The sequence below is a fragment of the Terrapene carolina genome, unplaced genomic scaffold (genome assembly GCF_002925995.2).
Source record: "Terrapene carolina triunguis isolate 2854851 unplaced genomic scaffold, T_m_triunguis-2.0 Scaffold33723, whole genome shotgun sequence".
Classification (NCBI taxonomy): Eukaryota; Metazoa; Chordata; order Testudines; family Emydidae; genus Terrapene; species Terrapene triunguis.
This window is the reverse complement of record NW_020698074.1, coordinates 699,418-716,712: the sequence shown is the minus strand read 5'-3', so window position 1 is coordinate 716,712 and position 17,295 is coordinate 699,418. Positions and strand designations below refer to the sequence as shown.

At 42.4% G+C, this 17,295-nt stretch overlaps 1 protein-coding gene across 1 annotated transcript in view; it reads left to right on the top strand.

The window, feature by feature from the left end:
- LOC112110664 (CLIP-associating protein 2) overlaps positions 1-17,295 on the top strand; it is a 271,547-nt gene that overhangs the window by 26,290 nt on the left and 227,962 nt on the right. The window contains exons 4-6 of the mRNA XM_029914219.1: positions 2,743-2,834; positions 3,190-3,265; positions 5,786-5,883. Of these exons, the coding sequence (XP_029770079.1) occupies positions 2,743-2,834; positions 3,190-3,265; positions 5,786-5,883 (266 nt within the window). The remainder of the gene's footprint in view (positions 1-2,742; positions 2,835-3,189; positions 3,266-5,785; positions 5,884-17,295) is intronic.

Below are 17,295 nucleotides of genomic sequence, written 5' to 3'. Positions count from 1 at the left end.
GCTGCCCGAGCGCTACCGGCTTCATGGTTTGCCGGGCAGCCTCCAGATCCTGCGCCCCCAGCTGGGCGCTTCCCCTCCCGGGCTCCAGCTGCGCTGGGGAAGCACCGGCCGGGGGCGCAGGGTCTGGGGGCTGCCCGGCAAACCGTGAAGCCGGTAGCGCTCGGGCAGCCCTTTTCGTGTGGCTGGGAGGGAGGAGGGGGAATGCGGGGTGCTCAAGGGAGGGGGCGGAGTTAGGGCGGGGACTTTGGGGAAGGGGCGGAGTTGGGGTGGGGAAGGGGTGGGGCCAGGGCCCCCGTGGAGTGTCCTCTTTTTTTATTTTTTAAATATGGTAACCCTATTTTTTCACACCCCTGAGCAACAAAGGTTTTACAGACGGAAGTGCAGTGTAGACATAGCCTTAGACTGTCTCTTATTATGTGTTTGTGCAGTGCCTAGCACAACGGGACTCTGTTTATGGTTGGGTCTTCTAGGTGGTTCTGTAAGACTCCTATTAATGTAAGTTTGAAAAATGGAAGATTGCCTAATTGGATTTATCGCTTAAGCAGTATTATTGAGGAATCTTGGAACAGGGGTCATCAATAGGAATGCTATTGTTACTCAACTATTACTAATTCCCTCGCAAGGAAACCCTCTTTATAAGTTTAGATATGGAAATTAATAGGGAGAATCTTAGTTTTGCAAACCAGAGCAAGGTACTTTAAACCGCTAAAACCTGCATATGTTTGTTCAGAGATGTGGGGATGAATGTGCAGGGAGCTTGCATCTACAAACCTCATCCACAACTAGAAAAAACTTTTGAAAATTTGTTTGTGTAACAAAAAGTATTCTAGTGTGATTTAAGCAACCCTAAAAATACAAAGTTCTCTCCTGTACTACTTCCGTCCCCTGTCCTCAACCAAAAAGGATTTAGTCGCATGGGTTTCTTACTGACCATTTCATCGCTTTTCTAATAGCCTGTTCCCTAGGAACAGTTGAGTTGCTTGCTGGTAAATCTTTTCCTACATTGAGATGTTGAGGATGCTTATTTCTGAAAAGTAAATAAAATACAAAAACCCGAAAGGCAATAAAATAGAGAACAAAACATGGGAAAGATATAGTTGCATAATTATAAAAATACAGCAAGTAAATGCATGGGTGTGGCAAGCCAAATATGAGAAGCAGATGCTAACTATTGCTAGAGAGCAGATTTCTCAGAGACCCATGTGATTGTCTCTTTTTGGAGGGGTGGGTGGTAGTGGAGGGGGTAGTTTAAGTAATCCTAAATTTCTGTTTGAAGATGTTTGTTTTACTACCCTACAAATCTCTTGCAGTTACTTCTCTGCCTATTTCTTGTCTCTCTGTCTGGCAAGACAACTTCCTTATTTTCTCTTTTACCTCAGAAGATGGGCTAATTGGAGATGGATGTTTTCTTTCTTGCCAGCCTATGGTTTATTGTTCATCTGTGCTATTTTGGCAGTTTGTTCTCTTTACAATTTATACATTGTAAAATGTAAGATTTTTCAAGTGAAAATTGATTTAAAAATTTTGATTACTATAACCTTTTAAAAGTTATTCTAAAATGTGCTACATAATTATGAACAAGGATGTGATCTAGTGTTTAGTACTTCTTACACTACCTCTTTTTGATTAGCATTGTTGCTTTCAGTCTTTTTCAGTAAGAGAATACAATTTTAATAGTTTACATAGGTATGCTAGTGTTCTGTTTGGTGTAACTATGCTACATCAGAATTGCGGTACTTGGAGCGGCTAAATTATAGAATGCTGCATACACTGAAAAATATGTTATTCCTCAGGCAGTGTGCAGCTGTTGCTAGGTTACATTATTCTCAGATGCCTGCTCAATGATGGCAGCATTGCAGCTGAAGGGGCTTGCAGTTTGAGTCTATGTACTTGCTTTTAAATATCACTGGATTTCCAGAGTTTTGTAAGCTCCAAGTTGCAGCATTAACTGGGTGATACAGAGCTCCAGAACTACTGGGAAATGGAGAATTAAAAAAGATAAAACGAGAAGGGAATGAATAAAGATAGACAAAAGACACTGAAAAAATGACATGCAGGAAAGCAAATGAGGGATTGTTTAGTGTAAGGAATTCATACTAAAAAAAATGGAAAGAGATCAACACAGAAGCATACTGAGAAGCAGAAACCAATGGAATTGGAGAGCAAATAGAACCAGAATAAATGAATGGGGAAAAAATTAAAATATAAAATGAAGAAATGCAAAAGAAATTTAATGCAAGAGTAGAAGAATGAGTAGTGGAAGAGACTAAAAACTGGGAATGGGAGGAGATTTTGATAGGGAAATAAGTAAACTATTGGACAAAATGAATAAAGAAAAACCTTTGCTTAAGTCATAGTAGTAAATTTTAAAGTTTTGCTTTGGTTTTGCAGTTGAGTTACAAAAGGAAAAATATTTCAAAATATATAGAATTAGGAGAGTGAAATATTGGGAGTGTATAAAGACAAACTGTTTTAGAAATGTTTCTGGTGTGAGATATTTTCTGTCGCTTAATGTAAATAATCCAATGGTGGGGAGAGGTGGGTGGAGTTGGTTAGTGTTCCATGCTGTAAAGCCTGTTTTAAAAAACAAACCTCATTTTTGTTCAAAACATTCCTCCATTTTACAAAACAAAACTTCAGAATATTCTTATCATATCAATAGTTTTGATTTCATTATAGAAGGTGAACAGAATTGCATTGTGTGCTACGAGTAATTCAAAGCAATTGTTTTTGTTTTAATAGTGTATTTGGGACCGTCTTGCTGTTGGTTTTAAACACAAGAACTACCGATCCCGAGAAGGAGTGTGTTTGTGTCTCGTTGCAACCTTAAATATGTAAGCATCTTGTTTTTATGGAGACATAAAATATTAAAATTAGTACTCTATCCTGCTTGTTTCTGAATGACTTTTCCATCTGAACTTAATACTTTAAGATGCCTGATGCATTTAAAAATGCTCTTACTAAATTGACTGGTCCAAGCTTTCTGGAGTTAGCTGAAAGAATGTTCATTTGGTGTGTGTGTGTGTGTGTGTGTGTGTGTACATGTATATTTTCAAGTGTGTAACCAATGTGCCAAGAGCTGGGCATCCATGAAAATGTTTACTTTAGCGATGCTAAGCTACAAAGTAAAACTTCTGTTTTGGTGTGGAAAAAGTGTTTTTCTCTTGATTGATTTTATTTTATTTTTAGTTATGGTGCACAACCATTAATCCTCAGCAAGTTGGTACCACACTTATGTATCTTGTCTGGAGACTCCAATAGTCAGGTAAGGGTTTTATTGCTATATATTACTTGTACAGTGTGCGTTTTGATATTAAAAAAAGATGGTAAATTGATGTTATGTCCTTAAAGAAAAATCTTCATAAATCTTTTTTTATGCTGTCTTTTAATTCCACCTATTCAAGCCTTACCTGTTGGCTTTTTCTCCCTGAGCCTTATGTGTTGCCAGATGGACACAGTGTTGTGGGGGAACAGTTATGATATGTCTGCCTCAGTGGGGCCTGTTGGCTCTCTCATCTCATTTGTTTCCTGTCTCCAGCAGCTTAAATCAAATCACTGCTTGATAGTCATTTTCTGTAGAACATATTCAGAGAAAAGCAACAAAAATAATTGAATGACAGGAAGGATTAACCACAGACAGAAGATTAAAATGAAATTTGTATAGCTTGACCAATTGACTAAGGAAACATAGCAAGTATAAGATGAACACATCTTGCAGGATGCAGACAGGTGAGGCGAGATATTTAGGGAAGTACAAGGACTATAGCTAAGGCTAAGATTTTGTCATGGTTATTTTTAGTAAAAGTCACGGACATGTCACAGGTAATAAACAAAAATTCACAGAAGCCAAGACCTGTCTGTGACTTTTGCTGCTGAGGCTCCATGGTTTCCCCAGCTGGAAGCTGCAGGGAGGCCCCCCTCCGCCCATGGCGGCTGGGAACTGCAGGGTGACCATATTTCCCAAAGAGAAAATGGGACACCCCCAGCTATCGCTCAGAAGTATGTCACCTGCCACTGGAACCTTGTAGGGGGCCCCCTGTTGCCTGTCATTTCTGTCGCCTGTCGCTGGAACCTTGCCAGGGCCCAGCTGGCTGCCAGCTCCAGAATCCTGCAGCCCCTGGGGCTGAAGCAGAGATTGTCAGGGAGATCTCTGAAGTCATAGATTCCATGACCTCCATGACAAAAACATTGCCTTAACTGCAGCTAGTAATGAGATGAAATTAAGCAGAGAGATGGCTAAAATGAAAATGAGGAGAAAATTTCTGAATGGTGACATCTGCACTGTCGAATAGCCTTCAGATGGAAGTGGTTGAAGCCCCACTTGTGGTTTGTTTAAAATTGGACTTGGCAGAGCACTAGAAAATACTGTAAGGAAAAAAAAAAGTTTTGATGGGATATGGACTAGATAATAGGTCTTCCATCTAATTTATATGCTTCTGCTTTCAATTAGGCTAGATCCCTGTCTCCTTAATAGCATAGGGAGTTGTTTTCAAATCTGAAAGAAGCTTTGGCATTTTGTGGCTCACTTTTTTTTTTTTTTTTTTAAAAACAAGTCATGGTATGGGACATATCTTTAATAAAGTGAGTATGTTGTGGACCACCTGCTTTTCTGTTCACAGATCAATAGCATTGCTGAACCAAGTACATTACTACTACATGTAAAGTATTAATATTAAGGAATTGTTTGTTTTAGCTGTCTTTAATATGATAGGTATGATGTAGTTTTTGGAGATACTCTCTTCCTTCTTTCTCTTCCCCCACTCCTTCTCTGCATATATTTCTCTACTGGCTGGTCCCCTTATTCTTTCCCTACCAGTGATTCTTTGTAGTAGTGCTCTTGGCGGAGGCAGGAAGGCTGGCTCTTGCTTGTTTCTCGCTGCTTTTTCAGGCAATCGGGTTCTTTTTACAGTGAAAAGCACAACTGGATTAGAAGCAGCTGGAACCAGAGGAACCAGCACTATTTGATCAGAATATATGGAATAATGTTTGGGATTGTTGATCTAGTGTAATAGGACTCGGAAGAAATTACCTCCTCCACCCCCCCCCCCCCCCCCCCCCCCCCCCCGTTTGATATCTGTGTCATCCCCTCCAGTGTTTCTGTTTGTAGTGTCACTGAGATGACCACTTCCCCAGACCTCTTGGCTAGAGGTCACTCTGCAGGTGGGCCTGCCTCAGTTCCCTCCTTTCCCTTTCCCCTTTCAAGGGGGTTCTTGGCTTTTGAGAGTCCAGTGAAACAATCCTGCTTAGGGTATGGTTTATTAACTTAGAGTTCAAAATTGAACACACAAGCCTTCCCCCAGCTTTAAGCTGGCCACAGCCTCAAACTCCCTGGGTTCTCAGGGTCCTTTCTTCCTTAGCAGGCTACTTCTAGCCGCAACCCCCCCCAATAACTGAAGCAACTTCCCTGGTCTGAAGATCCTCTCTGCAGGAGCCTTTCTCACTCTTTTTGTAGTCTTTCTACAGCTTTCTAAGCATTCCCCCTTCTTTGCTGCTTCCTGCTGCTCTTTATAGGAGAATCAACTTCTTCATACCCAGTTGGTTCTACTAATTAACCCCAGACCGCATCCCAGGTGTGGTAGGCTAATTGAATGGGGAATGGCTAGAAAGGTCCTGGTATAACTTTTTGTTACCCACCTCTTCCATCCTCATGCTTCCAACTATTTGTGAGGTAAACCTGCATGTTGGGTTGTCATAGTGGCACTGGAAGATTGGTTATTCATTGTGTTATGTCAAATATAATCTTCTATAATTTAAAAAAAAATCTCAATTAAATATGCATTCACAGGTGAGAGATGCTGCATTATTGGCAATTGTGGAGATTTATAGACATGTAGGAGAGAAAGTAAGAGCTGACCTTAATAAGAGGGGAATTCCCTCTGCAAGGTAAGTCATTATTTATTTAATTTTTACCACTTAATTATTTTGATCAGTGCCTAGAATGCATTAAAATCCTGCTACTGTTAAATATGCAGTGCCACTTTTTATACCATTTATCAATTCCTTTTGTTTAAATTATAACATCATTGCTGTTTCTAATTCTGCTTGTTATGTAACAAATTATATGTAACCAGAACTGAAAACTCCTTACTTCATCTTTTCTGCTGGAAGATGCATGGGCTATATGATGCAAACCGCTTTACATCCAAGAATCAAATCAGATTTTTTTTTTAAAGTGGAGCTGGGCAACTAATGGGGAAAAACTCCTTTAATGTAATAAAAAAATCATAATGAACTTTGAACAAATTATTCAAATATATTGTGTCCAACTGTAGATTTGGGTTAATAGGTAGAGGGGTATGTGTGTGTGTGTGTGTGTGTGTGTGTGAAATTTATTGGAAAATATTTGGAAATCATCCAGTAGCCTATTCTACAAATGTTATTTAACCTGCTCTAATTCTAACTCTATTAGTAGAAGGATTTCTTTCTTAGGGATCAAGAGTACAAAAGCTGGAGAGATTAGAAAGAGTTGCTTAATTCATATTCCCAAACAATTCAAGAGTTGATATTAAACTATCCAAAGTCTCAGCTTGTCCGCACCAGATAATTGGAGTAGGTAGGAGCAAGACATGGCTCAACTAAACCCCTTCCTGTGTCAAGACAGGATTCAAGGCATCCCCATTCTGATAGAAAGGATAAGCATAAGCTAATAGGTGACAGTTAAGACCATGCTGCAAATGGTGGATCTGATGACTGCAACTATATTCCTAGTACCCATCTCCTCCATATCTTCATGTGAGGCAACCTCAGTGGACCTTAAGGTCAATGTGGAAGCAAACATCAAAGGGACTTAATTTATTACCCAGATAAAATGTATCTTTTGGTCTCTCTATCCTGGTGACAGTCCAGGGACAAACTGCAATTAGGCATGTATTTCCAAATTCCTACCATCTAAATCGTAGTGACGATGGATGTGTCCATTCTGAAATGGGTAAACCACACACAAATATTCCACTCTCAAGGAACTTGGTTTCTCCAGGAGCTGCATCTTCATGTGAATGTACCTGAGATGAGTGGATGCATGTAGGACTAACAGCTTCCTGTTTTCTCAAAAGGTTTTCCTCATTCAAACAGGCTGTCAGACCATCATGTTTTGCAAAAACAAGCAGAGAAGTACTAGTGCTTGTTACGAAGCCCTTCAGGGGAGGGGAGTCTGCTCTGTCCCACAAAACATTTTACAGCCATTCTGTACCTGTCATGCAAGAAGAATACAGTAGTAGACTGAGTTTATCCTGGGAATGAGCTCCTGCAAGTGGTCTCTGGATCAAGTTGGGATAGATGGAATCATTCTCCTCAACATAAAGCTATCTTCTGCACTGGTACTGACAAAAAGCAAAACTTCTGTGTGCCTGTCTACTCCTGTAGCAAAGCTCAGGAAAGATAAATGTTAAATGATCCTAGTAGCTCTATGCTGGTTTAGACTGACATGCTTCTCAATTCTGTTTGTAGATGAAGGCCAATCTTTATCATATTGATAGTTTGACAGCTGATCATTACTCTTATAGAAACTTATTTTTACTGCTTTATGGATGAGTAACTTTCATTATTTTAAAGTACTGTAGATGATCTACAGTTTGAATACAGCTACTTTAAATTGACTCATTCAGAGCTTCTCAACTATTCCATTATATGACAGTGACTTACAAAGTGGATCATGAAGTTGTAAAGTAAATACGTAACTGAAAATGTTTCCCTTTAGTATTTGTACACATATATAGTTTAGAATGTCCGTATTGTTTCATTGTGTGTATACCTGCTTAGTTTGCATAAAAAAATATTAATGTAAAAGCTTACAGATGATGCTTCAGTGCACGCTGCTATAAAGTACTGGCAAAGCAATGCTTGTGTCCTAAATTGAGGAAGGCAGGAAAGGTTAATTAAGTGCAGTTTGTAAGAAATTTTTTGTAACTTCATTAATATATGAGGCATATCACATGTAGATAATGCCAAACAAAGTTTGTAACACCTCTAAGATTCCACTAGATTTAAAAGGTCTAGTAATCTGTGGTTGGGTTTTTTTTTAAATGCTTTTTTTGGTATTTCATTTTTGCTTTAAATATGTAGGGACTTTATAAAAACTTAAAAATTTTCACGTAAAGGCCAGCTCTCAGTTGTTGCAGGATAATTTGTATACAAGGCCCTTTGCACCTTCTGCCATGCTGGGTCTAAATTCTGTGTTAAACCCTGGTTTCTAAGGCAAATTGGAAAGTCTACAACATTTTCATTGAAATGGAGGTTTTTATTGAATTAAACCTGAAGACCAGTACAGTCATTACAGTACACCTTTTTGTGTTTGTTGTAATACGAAATGCAGTTTATTTTGCTAATCCACCACAGATTTCTGGGTGACACAGATTTTTGTATTGGCAATTCATAATTGTATCCAAGAAATTGAAGGGAAGCTGGGAATTTTGACAGATGTGTTGAGGGCATTATTGGAGCTTTTGACACAAGAAAAGGCGTGGGTGGTTTCAGTTATGGGGTAAACACACAGGTTGGATACGTTTGCTGAAATAATTTTGTTTTTAAATTTCCACCATTCAGGCTTCAGATATTACCCCACTGAAATAAATGACACATGTTAAACCTTTCCAAGCTCTTTGTTTCAGGCGGTCTGCAGACGTGGGAAGACAGCTCTCAATGCAAACTTATACTGTGTTATCTTCTCACCCATGAATGCAAAAGAGCCACTTTTTAAAAATTAAGGCTGTAGATTGTAGAGCATGCTTAATTGTGGAATACACAGTGTCCTGTTCATGTATAGACTGAGTCAAGGTGGATTTGTTCTAAATCATGATTTAAATCACTAATCAGGAAGACTATTTTGAAAACTTTTTAGATTAGTTTTACAGCTATATCAGAAAATGAATGATTGTTTAGTTACTTCATTTACCAAAGGTAATTGAAGCAGATAGTTCACCTCCCTTGACTTCATAAATATCTCTAATTCAACAGGTTAATCATTAATATTTGGAGGATTTTCTTGCCATGCTGTATTAGGAGGAGAACATCACCAGAGAAACATTTACATTGTTTTTTTTTATTAACTAAAACAACGTTGTGTTTTCTGGATTTTTTTCTTAAACAGCAAACATAATATTTTAACACAACAAGCATATTAATTTTTGAATTTAATCAAACATTCAAGTTTTTTAAAATCAGGTTTGTTTTTGTTAAAATTGTTTTTAACTAAAATAGTTAAATGAAATATTTAAAAAATCAAAAACAAAAATTAAATTGACTATGTCAGCCAGGTCAACATGAGAAACTTAAAATATTGGCTTCTGCACCTAACTCAGTCGTCTTCACCTTCATTTTCCTGTTTGTTCATAATCTGGAAAAGAAAAACAAGATTTTCCAGGTTCCCAACGATTTCTGAGTTTGGAATGAATTAATCCAAAGGAAGAAAATATTCTTTCTACACTGGCAGAAGAAGCTGCTGTTAAAAGTGAGATTGTCACTTTAACAGTCTCTGAATCCAAGTGCTTAAGTGACTTCCATCAGTTCATTTGTGACTTTCTTTAAAACATAATCAGCAAACATATATTTCTTGAATGGTTCACCCTTAGCTCTGAAGTTTATTATAGTTGGCATTATGGAGGGATGATTGCTGGATGTCCATGTCATAGCCAACTCCTCTTCTTCAGCAGTTAACGTTTGACCCTGGTACCAAGTATTGAGAATATTTGCAAGAAAATGAGCTGGAGATAGTGTTTTTCACATTTGTTTTTTTTACTGCTTGTAATTTAACTCTGTCATTGCATATTTCTCTCTTTAAAATCTCACTCAGTTCCTTCTAAGTTTCAACAGCGTCAGCAATAAAACAACTATTTCCCTGCACTTTGTTCAAGACTACAGAAATAGGCTTCAGGGTACTCAGCATGTGTTCAACATTTCTCTTACGCCCAATGTTGAGAACTTTGGCTGTGACAGTGCCATCTATTTTTTTTTCACGATTTTTGTTCACAAACTGTCATCAGATTAGGCCATTTTTGATACACCGCGACCCGATATAACACAAATTCGGATATAACATGGTAAAGCAGTGCTCCGGGGGGGCGGGGCTGCGCACTCCGGTGGATCAAAGCAAGTTCAGTATAACGCGGTTTCACCTATAACGCTGTAAGATTTTTTTTTTGGCTCCCGAGGACAGCGTTATATCAAGGTAGAGATGTATAGTGCTCAAAACAGTCCACTACTGAGTTCCATCGCACATCTTGTGGGAGAGTTGCCTTGATTCCTCCCACTTTTTTCAAAGCAGCTGCTGCAAAGTGGTTGTTATCGAAGTATTTTTCAATTTCCACAACATTAGCCTTTATTTCTGGAACACTGAAGTCTTTGGCTAGAAGGTGCATCAAATGAGCACTGCAACCGATGTTATTAGCTTGGGACTCTCTTCTAAATAATTTCTTCTCTTCTTGGATACATTTGCAGCATTGTCTGTGACTGCTATGTGTGCATTTCCTGATGTGTCAATTGCTTCTGTAAGGAAGACATTCCCTTCTTCTGTTGTCACACACGCACATACAACAGGATCATTGTGGACATTGCTCCACCTGTCAAGAGTCAGGTTAACAATTTTACCCTCTAGACCTTTTGCACACTGCTCAATTTCTCTTTCATACGCTTTATCCAGCAATTTGCCTGCAACATCTGCTCCGTTGTGTGGACTGTATCCTGGTCTTAATGACTGAACCATGTTAATGAAGTGTGGGTTCTCAATCATACGGAAAGGAGAGTTGGTTGCATAAACAAACCGGACAATTTTTTCATCAATTACCTCCTTTTTGTAATATGCTGGTTCTTATCACAAACTTATCTATGGTTGTTTCTCGATGATGGAGATTTTTTTTTTCTTTTTGCTACAGGTAATATACTGTGACATACATGATGCGACTGAAACACTATAATTGGCAGATAACTCTGAAACTATAGAAAACGATGGTGATCTTGAAGGTGGATAGTCTTCAGAATCCTGTATGTTGAGGATGGATTCTTCTAAACAAAATAAGTCAATGCAGTTATTTAATTATTACCACCATACTGCTCATTTAGTATTACTCATTGCATTCACTAACACTCAGTACTACTTTAAAGGTGAAATTGTAAAAGGAAGATCTGCCTATTTCAGCTATTTATTTTTTATCACAACTGCATCTAAAATGATAGTAACATAGAGTAACAACTATATTTTTTTTCTCAAACATGAGAATTCAAGAATAGTCCAGAAGGAAGACAGGCAGTACTTAAGAAGTATGAAATAAAAAAGTTTACCAACCTGAAGATCCTGCATGTTCAGATGTTCCTTTCATCATCTTCAATGCAGCTTCCTCCTGAGAAGGAACACTTCTCATGATGTTGTTTCATTCGGGCAACCGGGCCTTGCATTTCTTCGTTGTACTGTTTGCATTTTGCACGCATGCCTGTCTTACCCACAGGTAGAGGAACTTCATTAAAATATTCCCAAATTGGGACTGTTTTATGGCCTGCTGCCATTATAGGTTTTCCCTTCTAGTGAGAGAATGGTATGGTAGATCTCAAATCAATGAAGGCTACACTCAGAAAGACCTCTGGAATATGCTGCTCAAACAGTTTCACTTTTGTTTCTACTGCCTGTCCCTCCCTTCTCACATTTATCTCCAGACTTCTTCTCCTTGTCCAGCTCTATTCCGCCCCCAACAATCTTCTATTCATTGAACTTTTTGAAACTTTGCACTTTTAAAGAGAGGTAAGGGATTGACACTATGTACACAAATTTGCAGAGGGACAATTCGTCTCTTCGTTCTTGGCTTGCTTGCTGTTAACAAGCATGTTATCTCTGGAGACACAAATCCACAGTTTGAGAACTGCAAAACTAAGCATCTCTGATGGTATCTTCTAGACTGAGCACTGAGTCCCATTGGGTAGATGGAAAGATTAACCTAAATAATCTATACAGAAGCCCCTGGAACCCCATAAGATTGGGTCCTTAATCCATGAACTATTGGAACTCATTTACAAAACTTTTCTTAAACATGACATGACTATATTGTCTCATACTATAGAATTAAAATTTATAATCCCTATTCCATGATGATATCTTTGAGCTATAATGTATCTTAATTAAAACTATCTTTAGATAGGGTTTTCCCTCAAAAAACATTTTATCAAAAAAATCACATTTAAATAAAATCAGATTTTTTTTTTTAAACATTGATTTTTATCCACCCTGGAATTGGTTATAGTAACATTAGCATGTGAACTTATTTTCTATGCTAGAAATATAGACGACAAATAAGCAGCATATAGATGATAAAGGGAAAGACCTATGTAAAATGCAAGAGGTGACAATAATTGACCTTTCAGCACTGAAGTATTTAATTACATCTTACTTGGCAAGAGTTGCTACCATATCTAGGATAAATTTTCATTCCACTATAGCCTGCCAGAGGTGAAATTAGGGATATTTCAAGGCTTGTCTATGTGGGGATATTAATCAACAGAATTATAGCAGTATAATTATTACCCTGGAGTGGCGCCTCTATGGCGCGGTATAAGGGGCACTGCATACTCCCCCCACCCTCAGTTCCTTCTTGCCGCCAGTGAAGGTGTGTCGGAACTGCTCTGCTCCAGCTTGGCTCCAGCTTCCCTTTTGAACTCTTGTTCATTCATAGTTAGTAGTACCTCTAGTTAAAGTAGTTTAGTTTAGTGCGCCCAGGTCGGGGCATACCCCGGGCTTTAAGTCATGCCACACTTGCAGGCGGCCGATGCCAGTGAGTGATCTGCATGTGGACTGTTTACGCTGTCTTGGGGAAACCCATCTCAGCAATCACTGCAAGATTTGCAGCTCTTTCATGCCTTGGACCAAGAAGGAAAGGGACATTTGGCTCCGAGCCATTCTCATGGAGTCGACGTTGACCCCGACTCTGGTGCACTGCTCCGAGTCGGCACCTAGTACCGCGGCGGCATGCCAAAAAGGCTAAGAAGAGGTCTTCTCCGCCGAGACACCGGAGCAAGACCAGGGGAGAAACTAGGCCCACGTTGAGCAGTTCTCGATCCCCGTTCAATTTGTGGGGCTCTCTGCCCAAATTCGAGGACTCCCTCCAGGAGCATGACAAGAAGGAGTTCAAGGCTCTGGTGGCGAAGGGTACAGCAGCTGACAGGGTGACCCTTCAGGCAGCATCAGATGCCACGGATATGACCGCAAGGTCTATGGCCTTCGCGGTGTCCATGAGGAGGGCATCGTGGCTCCTGCTGTCTGGGCTATCCAGTGAGGCGCAGAACTCCTTGCAGGACGTTCCGTTCGATGGCAAGGCCCTGTTTGCGGAACAGATGGACGTGAAATTGCACGGCCTGAAAGATTCCCGCACAACGCTTACGACCCTTGGCCTCTATGTCCCAGCTCCGGCCAGGACTAAGTTTAAGCCTCAGCAGGCTCCCACCCAGACCACCCACTCTAAATATGAGCCTCCTTATAAAAAATCAAGGGACTATCAGAAACGCCCACAGAGGCAGTCCCGGTCTGCCCCCCAACCAGGGCCATCCAAGGGCAAAGAGGCAGGAAAATGTCAGTTTTGACGGGATGCCCAGGGCGACTTACCAGTTCCTACCAAGGATCAACCCACAATAAAGCTTCCCTTCTCCAGCCAGTTGTGTGCTTTTCTCCCAGAGTGGTCGTGGCTGACCTTGAACCAATGGGTCCTCAACACTGTCTCCTGGGGCTACACCCTCCAGTTTACCTCTACCCCGCCCAACCACCCTCCGTCCCCGTCCCTCCTTGGGGACCCCTCTCACGAGGCCCTGCTCAAGCAGGAGGTGGGGCGGCTCCTTGGCCTAGGAGCAGTGGAAGTGGTGCCAGCGGAGTTCAGACACAGGGGTTTCTACTTCCGCTACTTCCTTACCCAAAGTGGGGCTCAGGCCCATTCTGGACCTGCGAGGCCTAAACCAGTACATGGTAAAGCTCAAGTTTCACATGTTCTCTCTGGCCTCCATCACCCCCTCCCTGGATCCTAGGGACTGGTACGCCGCCCTTGATCTGCAGGACGCGTACTTCCACATTCATATATTCGAGGGGCACAGACGTTTCCTCCGTTTCACGGTTGGGCAGGAACACTACCAATTTACAGTCCTCCCGTTTGGCCTGTCCACTGCTCCCAGGGTATTCACAAAGTGCATGTCTGTGGTAGCAACCTACCTTAGACGTTGTGGGGTTCAGATCTTCCCCATCTCGACGACTGGCTGGTCAAGGACAGCTCCAGGTCGCAGGTGCGGGATCACGTGGCACTCCTCCTGTCCACGTCCGCCACTCTGGGCCTGTTGGTAAACGACACCAAGTCCTTGTTAAACTCTATGCGCTGCACCGGGACTATTGGGGCAGTCCTGGACGAGACATTGGCCAGGACCTCTCTCCCACTGGACAGATTCAAGACCCTAAAAGGGCTCATCGACACAGTCACAAGGTTCCCCGTGACCACAGCCAGCGCGTGCGTCCAGCTTCTGGGTCACATGTTGGCGTGCACATACGTGGTTCGCCACACCAGACTCAGGATGAGGCTCCTACAGCTCTGGCCTCTGTGTTCTCCCAGTCCAGAGACAGGATGGATAAAGTCCTCACTGTGCCCGAACCAGTGATCGCCTCCCTAAAATGGTGGTCCTCCCTCTCCGAGGAACATGCTCCATGGGGTCCTGTTCAGGGGCAGACCCCCATCAGTGGAGCTGGTGTCCGATGCATCAGACCTGGGGTGGGGATCCCATTTGGGGAACGTTCAGACCCAAGGTCTGTTGTCCGTGCAGGACCTTGCCCTGCATATAAATGTCAAGTAGCTCAGGGCAGTCTGTCTGACATACGTGGCCTTCCGCTCGCACCTGGAGGCAGAGTGGTCAGGGTTCTCACGGACAACATGGCCTCGATGTTTTACATGAACAGGCAAGGTAGGGCCAAACACATTTTCCAGCAGGACACTCCCTGAATAGACCTATTTGCAAACAGGTACAACAGAAAGTGTCAGCAGTTCTGCTCCCTACAAGGCCACAGTATGGGTTCCATCACAGGTGCCTTCTTGCTGCCTTGAACGGGGCAGTTTTGTTATGCTTTTCCACCTATCCTGCTCATGCACAAAGTGCTGCTAAAGATTAAGTGAGACCAGGCCTGGGGTATTGTGATAGCCCCGGCACGGCCCCACCAACACTGATTTGCCACTCTACTAGACATTTCAGTGGTGACTCCAGTCCCATTTCTGTTGCACTCAGACCTGATCTCCCACCTGAGCTCCTTTCATCTGATGGCCTGGAAGCTTCATGGCTCAGTCTCAGAGAGCCTGCTTGCTCAGAGCAAGTTTGTAAGGTTCTATTAGGTAGTAGAATGTCCTCCACCAGAGCTACTTACCTTTTGAAATGAAAGCGGTTCTCGGTCTGGGCATCCCAATGTTGAGTCTCGCCGATGCGTTAATCCATATTAAAAATTCAGTATTCCACCGGAAACAGCAAAACTTAGCAATCTCCTCTGTCAAGATACACCTGGCAGCAATATCAGCTTTCCACCCTCAGATGGATAACCAATCTGTTTTTTCAAATTACAGATTCCTCAAAGGCTTAGAAAGGTTATACCTTCAAGTAAGGAAGCCGGTTCCTCCTTGGGACCTGAACCTGGTCGTGTCAAAACTTGTGGGACCACTGTTTGAGCCTTTAGCAATGTGCTGCTTATTATGCCTCTCCTGGAAAGTGGTTTTCTTAGGGTACATCTACAGTACGAAATTAATTTGAAGTTATTTTATTCTAATTTCCAGAATTGAGTTTACATTCGATGTTGTGTCCCCACTAAAGCGCGTGAATTCGGTGGAGTGCGTCCACAATACCGAGGCTAGCATTGAATGGCGGAGCGTTGCACTGTAGTGGCTATCTCACAGTTCCCGCAGTCTCTGCTGCCCATTGGAATTGTGGGTTAAGTTCCCAATGTATGATGGGGCAAAAACATTCTCGCGTGTTTTTCTGGGTGTGTGCTGTCACTTGCTCCTCCCTTTGTGAAAGCTACGGCAGACGCCATGCTGCCAGCAGACGGTGCAGCACGGTGCACTGCCTGTCTCCTGGTATGTTGAATCCACTTCAAATGTCCCCTCCTCTTTCATCTAACCATTTCCCGCCATTTCTTGGCCATCATGAATAGAGCCGCACAGCTTCCGCCGCTTTCTCCAGATTGTCTCTCCTGGGCTCCCATGGAAGCTACAGAAGAGAACAATTCCATGCTGTTTCTCGGCCATCGTGAACAGAGCCACACAGACAATCTGGAGAAAGCGGTGGAAGCTGTCCTGGGCTCCCATGGAAGCTACAGAAGACAACAATTTAGCGCCTTTTATCAGCCATCTTGAACCAAAGAGCTCATTTCGCGCCCTTTTTCAAGGATTACCCGTGCAGGCGCCATTGCGCGGCAAACATGGAGCGCGCTCAGATCTCTGCTGCAGTTTTGACCATTGTAAATACCTCGCACATTATCCAGCAGTATGTTCAGTACCTGCAAAACTGGGCGAGGAAGCGACGACAGTGCGATTACTGTACTGATGAGGACGTGGACACAGACGTTCCTAGATGCACGGCATGTGGCGATTGGGAGATCATGGTGGCATTGGGCCACGTTCATGCTGTGGAACGCCGATTCTGGGCCCGGGAAACAAGCACAGACTGGTGGGACCCCGCATAGTGTTGCAGGTCTGGGATGATTCCCAGTGGCTGCGAAACTTTCATACGCATAGGGCCACTTTCATGGAACTTTGTGACTTGCTGTCCCCTGCCCTGAAGCGCAAAGACACCAAAATGAGAGCAGCCCTCACAGTTGAGAAGCGAGTGGCCATAGCACTGTGGAAATTTGCAACGCCCGACAGCTACCGGTCAGTCAGGAATCAGTTTGGAGTGGGCAAATCTACTGTAGGGGTGCTGTGCTGCAAGTAGCCAACGCAATCATTGACCAGCTGCTATCAAGGGTAGTGACTTTGGGAAATGTGCAGACCACTGTGGATGGCTTTAATGCGCTGGGGTTCCCTAACTGCGGTGGGGCGATGGAACGCATATCCCCATCTTGGCCCCAGCACACCATGGCGGCCAGTACATAAACCGCAAGGGGTACTTTTCCATGGTGCTGCAAGCACTGGTGGATCACAAGGAACGTTTCACTGACATCAACATGGGATGGCCGGGAAAGGTGCATGATGCTCGCATCTTCAGGAACTCTGGTCTGTTTGTACAGCTGCAGGAAGGGACTTACTTCCCAGACCAGAAAATAACCGTTGGGGATGTTGAAATGCCTATAGTTATCCTCGGGGACCCAGC